The sequence below is a fragment of the Panulirus ornatus genome, chromosome 11, assembly GCF_036320965.1.
Source record: "Panulirus ornatus isolate Po-2019 chromosome 11, ASM3632096v1, whole genome shotgun sequence".
Classification (NCBI taxonomy): Eukaryota; Metazoa; Arthropoda; class Malacostraca; order Decapoda; family Palinuridae; genus Panulirus; species Panulirus ornatus.
Genome location: NC_092234.1, coordinates 6,169,207 through 6,184,820, shown reverse-complemented (window position 1 = coordinate 6,184,820; position 15,614 = coordinate 6,169,207). Strand labels below are relative to the sequence as shown.

The following is a 15,614-nucleotide window of genomic DNA, read 5'->3' as shown; positions in this document are numbered from 1 at the left end:
CCGTCGTTCTTAATGGGTCGTAATGTTGTGCTCAAGGGGGGGGGGGGGGTAAAGAAGGGTTAACAACACTACAAAACTCCTCCCGAAAAACTAAACTAGTTTAGAGAATGGGATCCCCCATGTCAGTCTCTCTCATGGTTTCCAAGCCCCTTCATTAACTCTTCCTTAACGATCTCACAGACAAAACACACAAACACAAATACATCCATAAGTACAAACGCGCATGTCCATACATAAATACGACACCACATAACACGGTCAAGAGCACAGACGACACTCAAAACAGGCAAATGGATACGGAAAACGCAAGGAACATTACAAACAGACACATAGGCAGAAAAAACGAATGTGTATTAATTTATAAAAAGAGGAGCAGATATGCGTCTCGGACACTCAAAGAGGTGAAGGTAGACAGGTATACGGAGGCAAACACTCAGACACAAAGAGGTGAAGGTAGACAAGTATACGGAGGCAAACACAAAATAATCCTGTGTAAACACATAAAGGACGGGCATACGATCCAGAACAGAAGCAAAAAGAAAAAAAAAGAACGTCGTACGTGAGCACAAACGACATGAAACATATACAGTACATATAAAACACAGACAAGTACACAAACGACGGAACGTGTGCAACACAGCAATCGAGAAAACAAACACACACCCGACATTCTAAGCAGCGGGCTGGGCAACTGACAACGGACGAAAACTGTTGCCAACTTAGCCTATTATCGGCCCATTTATCCGGGGGTGAAATTCCATCTGAGAACCAAGCCAGAGGCGGAGCCTCCGCCAAGAAATACAAATTCCAACAGTGTCTGTGAGACTTCGAGCTACGTCTGACTTCACTCTCACACGTTTAGAATAATTATATATTCCCTCGCTCACGATGACAATACACACATATCCTCCCCTCCCATTTTACTTTTTTCCAAAAGAAGGAACAGAGAAGGGGGGGCCAAGTGAGGATGTTCCCTCTGAGGCTCAGTCCTCTGTTCTAAACGCTACCTCGCTAACGCGGGAAAGGGCGAATATGTATGGAAATATATATATATATATATATATATATATATATATATATATATATATATATATATATATAGGGGAGAAAGAATACTTCCCACGTATTCCCTGCGTGTCGTAGAAGGCGACTAAAAGGGGAGGGAGCGGGGGGCTGGAAATCCTCCCCTCTCGTTTTTTTTTTTTTTTTTCCAAAAGAAGGAACAGAGAATTGGGCCAGGTGAGGGTATTCCCTCAAAGGCCCAGTCCTCTGTTCTTAACGCTACCTCGCTAATGCGGGAAATGGCGAATAGTTTGAAAGAAAAGAAATATATATATATATATATATATATATATATATATATATATATATATATATCCCTCCTTGTATTAACTTTCTAAAATGGGAAACAGAAGTGTTAGATATCTGGGAGTGGATCTGTCAGCGGATGGAACCATGGAAGCGGAAGTGGATCATAGGGTGGGGGAGGGGGCGAAAATTTTGGGAGCCTTGAAAAATGTGTGGAAGTCGAGAACATTATCTCGGAAAGCGAAAATGGGTATGTTTGAAGGAATAGTGGTTCCAACAATGTTGTATGGTTGCGAGGCGTGGGCTATGGATAGAGTTGTGCGCAGGAGGATGGATGGGCTGGAAATGAGATGTTTGAGGACAATGTGTGGTGTGAGGTGGTTTGATCGAGTAAGTAACGTAAGGGTAAGAGAGATGTGTGGAAATAAAAAGAGCGTGGTTGAGAGAGCAGAAGAGGGTGTTTTGAAATGGTTTGGGCACATGGAGAGAATGAGTGAGGAAAGATTGACCAAGAGGATATATGTGTCGGAGGTGGAGGGAACGAGGAGAAGAGGGAGACCAAATTGGAGGTGGAAAGATGGAGTGAAAAAGATTTTGTGTGATCGGGGCCTGAACATGCAGGAGGGTGAAAGGAGGGCAAGGAATAGAGTGAATTGGAGCGATGTGGTATACAGGGGTTGACGTGCTGTCAGTGGATTGAATCAAGGCATGTGAAGCGTCTGGGGTAAACCATGGAAAGCTGTGTAGGTATGTATATTTGCGTGTGTGGACGTGTGTATGTACGTGTGTATGGGGGTTGGGCCATTTCTTTCGTCTGTTTCCTCGCGCTACCTCGCAAACGCGGGAGACAGCGACAAAGTATAAAAAAAAAAAAAAAAAAAAAAAAAAAAAAAAATATCCCTCTCCATTAATTACAAACTTCATTTTATGTATCAATGCATAAATTAAAGGGTAAATACCGATGCACATCATGTTACAGAATTCACATAAAGAGGGAAATTTCTACGAAAATGTAGGTTGAGTGAATTGACTAAAAAAAAAAAAAAAAAAAAATATACCGTAAATTGCCATTTGCTGATACACCCCCCCTCACGCTCCCATCAAGTTGCCAATCAATTCATCATACGTTCACTACACAAACAAATACATAATCAGGCAATCATAAAATGACATATCCAGAATATATATATATATATATATATATATATATATATATATATTGTCCTTGGGGATAGGGGATTAAGAATACTTCCCACGTATTCCCTGCGTGTCGTAGAAGGCGACTAAAAGGGGAGGGAGCGGGAGGCTGGAAATCCTTCCCTCTTTTTTTTTTTTTTTTCCAAAAGAAGGAACAGAGGGGGGCCAGGTGAGGATATTCCACAAAGGCCCAGTCCTCTGTTCTTAACGCTACCTCGCTAACGCGGGAAATGGCGAATAGTTTAAAAGAAAAAGAATATATATATATATATATATATATATATATATATATATATATATATATATATATATATATATATATATATATATATCGTAAAAGACAAGACTCTCGCTAGGTTATAAAACCGCTAGGCTGGCAACAACCCCCCCAGTCTCCCATCCTATTACGTTGCTATGTTGATAACCCAGTAATGCAGTGACCCTTCTCTATGTTAACAAGCCCCAGTGTTGCTACGGCTCCGCGCTGCTGGAAACCCAGCCACCCAGCAGTCAATTATTCATTGCGGGAATCAAATTTACGGTAGACTAAGTTATGACTGCTGTGGAGAATATGACCACACGCCCATCCCAGGAGAGGTGACGGATAAAAAGAACACAGAGTGAATGCGATAAAGAGGACCCTACAAGCGACGGTGTTTTGAGTTTGTAAAGCCAGGGCAAACGCGTAGCGCTCACTGCAGGAAAATTGAAGAACGATTCGTGCGTAGCACAAGTCAAGTGTGTGTGTGTGTGTGAAAGAGAGAGAGAGAGAGAGATAGAGATAGAGATAGATAGATAGATAGAGAGATAGATAGATAGATAGATAGATAGATAGATAGATAGATAGAGAGAGAGAGAGAGAGAGAGAGAGAGAGAGAGAGAGAGAGAGAGAGAGAGAGAGAGAGAGAATGTATACACACACACACACACACACACACACACACACACACACACACACACACACACACACGCCCGTACAAGCACTAACACGCACGCACCTACTTGTTTGAAGCAGTTTCATCCAGTTCCATGATCACCATCGCCAGTGACCCTCCCCCGTCCCACAACCGGCCCTAATTAAGTTCCGCAATAAGCAACAACTCCAACCAATTACAGGACTTCACATGCTCAGCCCCGTCTTGCTGGTCGAAATGCACGCTGGCGGGAGGTTAACGGTCGCGTACATCAAGAATTTGATAATGCAGGTAATATCAGGTTTACTCACACACACACACACACACACATATATATATATATATATATATATATATATATATATATATATATATATATATATATATATATATATATATATATATATACAAGATTAATAAGAACGTAGCGCAGCAGCGGTGAACGGTGCAAACGAGGGTCTCACATGCAAAGCGCGAGGAGGAACAGCGTAATATATCTTTGTAGGTATGACTCATCCCATGTGCTGATGTACACCTGGCCCTGTGGGTACACTCGACCAATAATCCACCTGGGTCTACACGTACAATTACATGTGTGTGTGTGTGTGTGTGTGTGTGTAATTCGTCAGTATACATGCCTGGCATGGGCTCTTTTTAAAAGACAGAGGTCGGCCGTGTGTGTTTTTGACAGCACGGGCGAAGTTAGACACATGGGTGTTGCACACACACACACACACAAAAGCTTTTAATGGGTTGAATCTGTACACACAGCCGGTTCACAAGAGATTATGTACAAATATACAGACGCACACATTTCTATCCTGACGGATTCCAATTCAAAACGTTTTTTTTTTTGGGAGAGAGAGAGAGAGAGAGAGAGAGAGAGAGAGAGAGAGAGAGAGAGAGACGACATCGCACGAGAAAAGCTGAATGAATTATTGGTAGCACAGGTCCAAGCCGCCGCCCGCTCACCACCTCCTGCCTGGCGGCTGCCCTTGGCTAGACGGAGGAGGACTGGCTAGTTGGGGTGTGGGGTGTAGGGGGAGAGGGGGGGTGTCTGCCGTCAACATGGGGGGGGGGGGGTTCTGCCGTCAACATGGGGGTGTTCTCCCGTCAACATATCAAGACATCGAAACTGTAAATGTTGGAAAATCTATATGTCTAGGGCTCTAATATATTTTGATAACTGTATCATTAAATGCTAAAATAACGTACTCACCAATAATCCTTCAGAGTTCTTCTATTTCTTACAAAAATCTTTTGACAATTATCATAGTAAGGATCTTACGTAAATTCCAAGGTTGAGGTAAGGGGAGGAAATTTGCCGAGCCGAGAAAAACTTAGCAAATTTGAAACCAATTTTCGCCTGACAAGCCAATCTATAGGAAAAAAAAAAAAACCCTCAGGAAATACAAATATATGAAACATTTCAGTCTAAGGGAAATACGAGGCAAAATGAACTTTGATATCAAACAATCAATACGCGTCCGAAACCTGTCAATGGCAACCAGAGAAAACTGAGCTCATATGGAGGGGACACCCAACTAAAATCACACAAGTTTGTTCTCCCAACACGTTTTTACGTTAAATTGGTTTGAGTTCTTTTATATCTGACATTCTACAAGCTCAACGAGACTTTTCTTCTTTTTTTTTTTTTTAAAACATAGAGAGTTGAAGACGACTGAACTTCGTAATGTACAGTGTCTACATTTTACCTTCACGTTATTACTATTCTCATTACAACCATCACTATGGTAACGTTATCTGACGAGTATGGTAACGCAACTGCTTCATTCACGACAATTCAAACCACCAATCAATCCTGAAACACAACACAATAGTGTTACGCTGGACGTGTGGCATCAACACTCCACACAGTTAGTGGGTGTTTACGTTGCACCTGCCCACACAGACAGTGGGTGTTTGCAAAACATCAGCCCTTCCACTCGGTGTTAGTGGGTGTTTATAAAACACCAGCCTCTTCACACGGTGCTAACGGAGCAAAACATCAGCTCTCCACAAGATTTTAGAGGTTGTTTACAAAATATCAGTCCCTCCACACGATGTTAGTAAATATTTATAAAACACGACAACACACACTCGAGTACGTGCATGCAACACAAGAGCTCCTCCACCTCCAGAGTTGTACATACCGCACCACGTGTTGTGTTACTATGTGAGATGGCTACTGCAGTGATTGTGGCCTCTCAGTGTTACTTTCACTGCCATGCAGTGCTTGTGGCCCTCTCAGTGTTACTTTCACTGCCATACAGTGTTTTTGTGGCCCTCTCAGTGTTACTATCATTGGCATGCAGAGTGCTTGTGGCCCTCTCAGTGTTACTATCACTGCCATGTTGTGTTTGTGGCGGCGCATCAGTGTTACTATCACTGCCAGGCAGTGTTTCTATTGTTACTGAGTCCCCACAAAGACAGCCACAGCTGTTCACTGCTACAGGGTGTCGACCAGCAGTGCTAACGGGTGTACACATGTAATGAACAACACTACAGGTGTTCCTGTATGTGTACACATCATATGTAATGCTACCACCGTTAGGAGAGTGCTTACCATCACCATGGGCACACATGGTGTACATCAACAATACACACATGGTGTACACACCAACGCACACTGATGTACACCAACTCAACACACGTGGTGTACACCAACACAACACATGGTACACACACCAGGACAACACACATGGTGTACACCAACAAAACACTAGGTATATACACACCAATCAGTACACACGGTGTATATACACAACCACACCAAGTGTCAAAGGCTACGTATTAGTTACCACTATGTTACTGGGTGTAACCAAATATCCAGCACACGTGTTTGTGTTTGTGTGTGTGTGTGTGTGTGTGTGTGTGTGTGTGTGGAGCAGGAGCAACAAAGAGGTGGTAGTAAGGTCAGGGCCTGGGGGCAGGGGGATGTGTGCCAGTACCTGCAGGGCTCAGGTAAGACATTAAGCTGTATGTAGGCGAGTCGTCGATGAGGCCGATCTCATCCCACACGTCCTTCAGCTGCGACGTCACCTCCGCCCATAGGATGTCCCCAATGTTTAGGGTCTCGCTCACCCCGATGTCCATGGTCTTCGTCGTCCCGATGTCAATGTTCTTGCTCACTCCGATGTTCAGGGCCTTGCTCACCCCGACGGGGACAAGAGGGCCGTGGTCAGGCATCCTGGGTGACTCCGGTGTGCCGGCCTCGGGGGCCTCCAACTCCGGCGCTGAGGTAAGCGCCAGGGCGGTGCAGTCAGCCTCCTCGGCAGCATCACAAACGAAATCTTCAGGTACCGCCAGACTCGCCATGGCGGCAGTGGTGGGCACCTCTGTAAGGGCGACACACTCTGTCCTCACCTCGGGAATTTCTGCCTCAACCACATCATCACTGACTCTCTCCCCCCTACACTGGTTATCGTCACTACTCCATCCCTGAGCGACCGCCTCCTCGTCAGACGAGGCATCGAAATATTCTTCGTCTTTGTCGAAGACATCGCCGAGGTCCTCGTCTGTCGCTGCTTCTAGCCCTGGCACTGTGACCTTGGCGGCGGGTTCACAGAGGCACGGGGCCGCTGCCTCGACCACCCGTCCGTCGCTAGTGTCTGCGACGGGTTGCGACGGACGGGGCAACGCGTCGAGGGGCGTGTAGCCGTCGGGGAAGGTGGAGAGGCGGGAGGCAAGGGCGCGGTGGCTGGGGACGGGGACGGGGGTCGAGTACAAGTCTGAGAAATCTGCCTCGCTGGGAGTGGAGAGCCGCCGGCGGTATATCCCCGGTGTGCCCAGTAGGTGGGAGCACATGTCAGACTCGGCGGGGCGTCCTCCCCAGAGCGCCACGCTCACACGCTTCTTGTCCCGCCGCTTGGCCCAGGGCCCCAGCGTCCACGCCTTCACCGCCTCCAGCAGCGACATCTTGGCAGGCGAGTGACTCTCTCACACTACGGCGTAAGGGAACCCCCTTACATCGTGCTACTCATGGCCCAGGTGACGTCACGAGGGCCACCAGCCATGAGGAGCGGGTGGCGGCACTATGAGGGAGGCTGGCTCCAACACCAGCGACCAGACATCTAAAACACCATCATCACATCTCTCAACATCCATCATGGGGATTAACTCAACGCCTCAGTGGCTTCCTACGGTAGAAATTTCATGTCAACTTCACACTACTCAGGTCAAAGAGGCTGAAATACAAAGATAAATGAAATATCATTTACACAGTTTTGCTAGACACCAAGTGAAGCGATAAGGCATTGACACCAGGTGTAACGAATCCGAGTGGGTGCAGAAGCCGTGACCACTGCGGTGGCGGTAGCAACATCACACGAGCATCTGTCACTACAGAACCCTGCTGGTGTAGGTGTGAGGAGAGGACCTGGGACCCACAACCTTCCTGGCACTGTTCTGGCCTTGTCTGGATACTTGTCTAGGAACACTGCTTACACTTCGCCTTACAGAGACAGACAGACAGACACACACACACACACACACATATACACAATACGTTGATGAACAATGTAAAAATCCAGTTTCATGGCACATTTTTCTACGAGTGGAATCAATCCTCAGCACACACGAACAATACCCGCGCACGATCACCAAGCTGCCATGCCTTCCTCAACCCCAGGCAACAAAAACCCCCTCCTCCCCTGTATCATCATCACCAATCGACCACTCCCCTCCAGCCCCACAACGCCCATCACCTGCCCACAATGGGCCGTTCCTCCAGGTGGGTTTCCTTTACCTTAATTGCCCCACGGTTCACCAGTGGCACGGCTGCCCTCCTACACCATCGTTTGTTTGGGGAAAATCTATACGAGAGTGTCCTCAGGGACGTCTCTGGGGCCGCCCTTCTACCGAGTGCGACGCCCTAGTGTGGGTCTTGCCTCTTCAGGGGACGATATGTCTATCTTGGCATGTGACTCTCAAGACAATACTGACACACGCCAGGCTGCCTCCTTTGTCCCTCCTTCGGCCTACGACCACAACCCTCACCAACTCCCTCCACCACGACCAAGCCCCATGCCAACCGCAGACGACACTCACGCCGTAGCCATCAGACTAAACCCCTTCATCTGGGGCCAAACCTATACCCCCAATCCCCCAGGTAAGTGAGTGAGTGAGTGTGTGTGTGTGTGTGTGTGTGTGTGTGTGTGTGTGTGTGTGTGTGTGTGTGTGTGTGTGTGTGAGGATGGGATGGTGCAGCGTGTGGGCTGGGAAGGGCGACACAAGGGGAAACTTTAAAGGAAGTGGGCGGGTCCGACGGGGTCCGACGACGGCAGACACTCCTCACTGCCACTACCAGCACCACGCCTCACCACACTCCTCCCGCCTCGCCACCTCCTACTGTTGGCTGAGTCACAACAAACATTTTCGCCGGTTACAGGGATCGAGTCCTCGTCACAAGGGACTTGAATCCTCCTGGTCATACGTTTCCAATCCTTACAGTCACAGGGGACTCCGATCCTCCTCAACTCTCCAGGAATACAGGGCATTTAGGTAACCCCTCGTTACCCCAGCACGAACAACACCCTGGATGCATTCGTGGCGGAATCCTGGACGCCAGAAACACACACGGGATGGATGTGACCCACGACAAAGGGTCCTCTAGAAAACTGAGAATCCCTGTACACCACAAGGTGTCTCCTAGCAACCATACAGACCGAATGTAGATCTCTAGTAAACAAAGAACTAGAGAACCCATAGAAGAGAAAATGAGGCCACCCGCGCAGCCTTACATGTGTACTACGCAGTGGATGACACACTCGGGTGTGCTTCCTCTCTTATCAAAGTGGGGGGGAGCCAATAGTGCCAGGCGTCTTCTGGTGCCATGTGTCTCCTGGTGCCGATCCTCTGCTGGCGTCACACCACACCTTTTTGGCACCAAGTACTTCCCTGATAAGGGTCTGGGAACGCACCATCAGTGCCTCGAATCTTCTGGTCCCTGCGCCATTCCACCTAGTGAATGACACGTATCACTCTGTTCTCCACTGTGGGGGGTGGGTCGTCACATCTCGACAGGTGTCAAGCACCTGGTGGTGTCAGACGTGACACATAAAACGGTCATGTCCACCATACCCAACATCCATGTACCTTGGACACACTGGACCAGGGCCTGGTACAGACAACAGACGAGGTCTGTGTCACAAAAGCTACAGAACGAGCATCAGGCCAGGTACTGTACCACTAAAACCACAACCTGGACTAGGCCTGGTGGAGTGGACCTGGCCCGGTGCAATACAACAGCTACAGACGCTGGACCAGGCCCGGTACAGCACCGGAGAAACAAGACACTCTGAACCACGCCCACTCTCGTCCCGCTGCAGCTCGAGACAAGTGGACCACGCCCACCGCTGCTATGCCGCAGCAGCGGCAGGTGACAGCATGCGGCCACTGCTGTACCACAGTCCGCACATAGTGATTCAAGCTCATCATGGACCTCCGGGGCGGACCACATCTTCTGCGGCACCCCAGAGAGTGGACTATACCCACCGGTACCCCCAGAGAGTGGACAACACCCACTGGTACCCCAGACAGTAGGGAGAGACCAGTGTGGAATCCCAGACAGTAGACCACACCCGCTGTGGCACCCCACACAGTGTACTGCACTCACTATGGCACACCATACAGTATACCACACCCACTATGACACCCCAATACAGTGTACCACACCCACAATGGCATCCCATACAGTGTATCACACCCACTATGGCACCTCCACACACAGTGCACCACACCCACTGTGGCACCTCCATACAGTGTACCACACCCACTATGGCACCCCAGACGTCTAGTGGACCACGCCGGGCAGATGAGGCTGGCAGAGAAATAACACAAAGACCCACGAGGAGGTATAAATATACAGCGATAGACGACCTGGTCTCGCGGGTGTCAAGCCTGGCTCTCCCACACACCACACCTCTACTCACAGCCTCTCCATGGCACGGGTGATACACCCCTCGTGTGACACCCCCATCAATACAGAGGGAAGAACCAGTTACCTCAGCCAGCTGGGAGATCCAAGATGTGTATAATATATATATATATATATATATATATATATATATATATATATATATATATATATATATATATATATATATATTGGAAAAGATCACAATTGAGCGCGTCATCGAGTAAATTCCTTCTAATCCACGGGGAAGTGAAACATGATAAGTTCTCAAGTGCACTTTCGTGTAATGATCACATCATCAGGGGAAATACAAGAAAGAAATACAACCGTCAGTTGATATACAAGGAAGAGACGTAGCTAGGACGCCAACTGTCTGACACTGGGGAAGGGATCAGGGATGTGTATGGCTTTTGGGAGAGAGAGAGAGAGAGAGAGAGAGAGAGAGAGAGAGAGAGAGAGAGAGAGAGAGAGAGATGGACTACAGTAAAGTGTAGAGGTGAGGTCTTACTTATAACACGACGGGATGAATGGAATACGCGGAAAACGTCGTGAAACGCATAATATTAAGAAATTCACGCGTTTCATACCAAGGACGAGGGGGATACACACCCCGTACACCCACACCCACACACATACACACACACACACGCACACACACACACACACACACACAGACACACATACACACACACAAACACACACACAAACCCACAGACAAAGACACACACACACACACACACACTGAACATGAGTAAGCTCTGATCGTAAGCTCCTTAGCTCAATGGTGGTATTGACACATAACGAGGTAAGTCCCCAGCATCACCCGACGAGGTTCCTCCCCCCACAAACACAGTGGGAACCGAGGCAGGCAGACCCACCCAGCCCCACGCCAACACGCAACACAATTTTTCCGACGATCGGAGCGGACGTCGCATCGCGTGATATATATACCACAAGAGCACGATCCTCGGGTGCAAGTCTGACCTCTGACCTTTGACCTAAGCCTTCCGTGAGAATCCACGCGTCCTAAGTCTTACATGCCCCTGGTTAATATACCCTCTGACAACCTCACCTAAGTCCCAAAGTTGCTCACACCCACATCCCCCCCCCCACCTTTCCCATGGTATAAAAATCATGTATCTTTCAAATTTCGAGGCTTGTAACATCCTCTGTAACGATACAGGAATGACGAATATAATATTTCATAGCGTTACCTATAAAAAAAAATCAATGTGATATATATATATTTCTTTTTTTCATACATATTCGCCATTTCCCGCGTCAGCGAAGTAGCGTTAAGAACAAAGGACTGAGCCTTTGAGGGGAATACCCTCACTTAACCCCCTTCTCTGTTCCTTCTTTTGGAAAAGGAAAAACGAGAGGGGAGGATTTCCAGCCCCCCGCTCCCTCCCCTTTTTAGTCGCCTTCTACGACACGCAGGGAATACGTGGGAAGTATTCTTTCTCCCCTATCCCCAGATATATATATATATATATATATATATATATATATATATATATATATATATATATATATATATATATATATATATATATAATAGCTAGGTGAGGACGCTGTCATCCCCCCTTCACCTGACTGACCGACCTCCACAAAATCTTATATTAATAAGGACTTTGGCTCAGCGTCAGGTCGGGGGCGGCGTTAGCGGGAATGTCTGACTTCCGTAAAATTCTGAAGGTTTCTTTTTTTTTTAAAACCGAAGAAGTGGCTAAGGTCATATGATCCTGGAGCTTTATCATGGTGGCTAGGCTAGGCTAAGCTTAGCTAGGATGGTGTACTTTAAGGTAAAGTAGGCTAAGATAAGCTGTGTTACGATAGGCTAGGATAGGTAGCGTACTCCAGCGTACTGTGGCTCGGCTAGGCTAATGGTACTTAAACCGTAAAGTAAGTTTAAGTACGACTGTTGTAGACTCCCTTACTTTTGGAGAAGTTAGGGCAAGTTAGGTGAGGCCAGACTGGGTTTAATCTAGGTTCGGTTACCCCCACCACACAGAGTAAGTGGGGTTCAACGGGGGGAAAAAAGGAGTTCTAATATGCAGACGTATTCCACCGCTGACCTCGACGTATTCCACCGCTGACCTCAGAACACAAGGGCGCGAATGACCACTTCCGTGCGAGACACGCCGCCAGGGGACCAGGGTCACGTTCTACGGGGGTAACACTGGCAATCCTGAAGGCTTCAGAACTGATCATGAACCTTCAACTGAACTTCATGCCTCACACGCAGACGGTAAAAAAAAGGAAAGACGTCAACAAAGGCCTCCTGCCCTTGGTAATACACAGGATTGTCGCCTCGGGGTCTACATCCCACACATAAGCATCAATAAACACTGTATTGATCCTCGTATCTCAACAGCTGATGTATGTCTTACGATGGCTTTGAGGGGCTTGTCTCTAACCTCCCCACCCCACCCTCAGCCAAGATGGAACGCCGCTCCTCTGATCAATTAGGCTGTTTGAAGCCGCGCCCCGCAGGCCTATCCACATACCCTCCACAGTGTAGCTGCTGGTCAAGTACAAGTGGATTAATTTCCCGAGAGTTCTCCACTGGTATGTCCATAACTTTCATAACTGTTTCTCACAACGAAACGAACGAACACTATCGGGTCCCAAAGGTTCTTTAAACGTTTTCTCTTCTCGCAGGAAACAATGTCATAATTATTATTATCATTATTATTATCATTATTATTATTAACAATTATTAATCATCATTGTTCGTCTCAAGTATCAACTGTGAGCAAAATCACTCATCTCTCCAGCCAGGCCCTGACAGGCTGGTGCGAGCAAACGCGCGCACTGAATGCGCAGAAGCTGCAACTCGCAAACATGAACAGTCTTAGGGATCAGAGAGCTTCACCACGGCTGGCTATCCTTCCACCTCCTGTAGCCTAGTTCCGGGTATGTCTCCTGCCTGGTTCGTACTGCTGGTCCACGGCTAAACAGCCAGATAGAACTATCGTAAGGTAAGGTAAGGTAAGGTAAGGTAAGGTAAGGTCCCAGACCCAGGTGCGAGGTGGGTAGACCTCTTCAGGGTGAAGGTTCTGCATATATATATATATATATATATATATATATATATATATATATATATATATATATATATATATATATATACATATATATATATATATATATATATATATATATATATATATATATATATAGAGAGAGAGAGAGAGAGAGAGAGAGAGAGAGAGGCTTTGGACGAGGAAAAGAATACTTCATGTTAGGATCCCCTACAGACACTTCATCCTCTCTATCTTAATGTCGGGGGGCCACATAAGTAGCCAGCTCCAAGGGGCAGACCCCGGAGTAATAGCTACGAAATAGAGGAAAAAAAAAAGAACCGACCAACCAACACTGCTGAGCAGGTCATGTGGGTCAAGGTCTCGGGGGGCAGACCGGAACAGCTGGTAAACCAGACTCTATTAAGGCATGACAGAACACACACAACGACACACACACACACACGAGAACAAATAGAGGAACCACAATGAACAAAAACAGTAAACGCAATTAAACCCTGTCTATTATTAAAGGCCATAAAGAACCACGCACAACCCTCGCCAAAAGTCCACTTGCATTTTCTCCTCCGCAAAAAATGACTAAATGGGTTAATGACCTCATTACCGGACTTGAAATAATTAATATCCAGCTAATGACACAACTCAGCATATATATATATATATATATATATATATATATATATATATATATATATATATATATATATATATATATATATATATATATACAAAAACCTGGTAACAACACAGGTGGACAACGCTAAATTGATTGAGGATTGCTTGGTAACACAGCTGGGTGGTGGTAACACTAGTGTTACTCTGAGGTAACACGAGTGTTAATCACAAGTAACACCAGTGACACTCTCCGAGTAACACGAGAGCTCATCACAGGTAACACAAGCGGTGTTCACAGGTAACGCGAGTGTCACTCCGAGGTAGGGGGGGATGGGAGGGTGACGGGTCAGGGGGCTGTGGGAGGGGTGGCAGAGGAGGAGGGAAGGGGAGGGGAAGCGCTCGACACCCCCCCAACCCCTTCCCCAGCAGGAGAGGACCCGACCCGATCAATAAGGACGTGAAGGAGCAGCCTTAACAGGTCCTGCCCGGCCAGGGGGCGCTCCTGACCCACTGGGTCATGAGTCTTAATGAGTTAGGGGTCACTCACCGGCTCCGGGTCAGGGTGAGTCACTGGCTACTGGTAAGGGTGAGTCACCGTAAAAGGGTGAGTGCATTGGTTCTGTGGTCAGTGTGAGTCACAAGGTCATGGTGAGTCACTGGGTCATGATCAGGGGCAAGTCGATGGGACACGGGTCATCTAAGTCACGGTGAGTCACTGAGTCACGATCAGCGTCGTGAGTCACTGGTCTATCATCAAGACTGAGGTGTGACTTTACCTTACCATACGTATATACCTTACGATGGCATGGGAGGTCTTCCACACCTCCGGCCCTACACCTGGGCGTGGGACGCCCCCCAACAAGCACTTACCCACGCATTCTAACCCCTCACCAATCCATCAATTACTTCCACTCCACTATCCCTCCACGCTCGGCTCACCCTCAATCATCAACCTTTCCCCCCCACCGCCCCACACACACACCAATCTGTCCCGGAACATCAAATAACAAGTAAGGTGGTGAAAAAGGAATAATTCTTTGACCCCCCTTCCTCCTCCTCCTCGTCCTGTCTGTCAGAGAGGGGCAGTAATCACAGCTACTGGCACCACCTCTACACAGGTATACAAACCCTACAAGCTTAGTAGCCAGGAGGAAGATGAGACGCGGGGACCCCGGGGCCGTTCTCGTGGTAATTCGCATCTTCGGAGATGCTGAGACAAACTGTATCACTGTGGATGTGAACCACCACGATAGCGGCCGGGGTCTTCGTCCCTCATTTTCCTACAGGTTCCAGAATCAAGTCTTCTGCGATGTATCAGCGTAAATCATTATATATATATATATATATTCTGGACGTTCTCTACTCCTCTCATCTGACGGGAAACAGGGGCCTCTGAGACCCCGAGGCACTAGCAACAAGCAGCAGCAGCAGCAGGATTCGAGGCTCCCGCATCCTTTCGGACCAACGTCAATAATACCGTAGCCCAAGGGCAGGGAAACACAGCGGCGCCCACGTTACGCGACCTGCGCCGTGTGTGTGTGTGTGTGTGTGTGTGTGTGTGTGTGTGGAGGGGGTGGTGTCGGTGCTGGGGAGTGACACACACACACACACACACAC

General features: G+C 47.6%; 1 protein-coding gene across 9 annotated transcripts in view; it reads right to left on the bottom strand.

The window, feature by feature from the left end:
- LOC139751244 (phosphatase and actin regulator 4) overlaps positions 1-15,614 on the bottom strand; it is a 173,876-nt gene that overhangs the window by 86,540 nt on the left and 71,722 nt on the right. For 2 of the 9 annotated variants that reach the window (XM_071666481.1, XM_071666488.1), the window contains exon 2: positions 6,371-7,606. The exons of the other annotated variants lie outside the window; for them this stretch is intronic. In XM_071666481.1, the coding sequence (XP_071522582.1) occupies positions 6,371-7,337 (967 nt within the window). In that variant the 5' untranslated portion in view covers positions 7,338-7,606. The remainder of the gene's footprint in view (positions 1-6,370; positions 7,607-15,614) is intronic. 9 annotated transcript variants of the gene reach the window in all.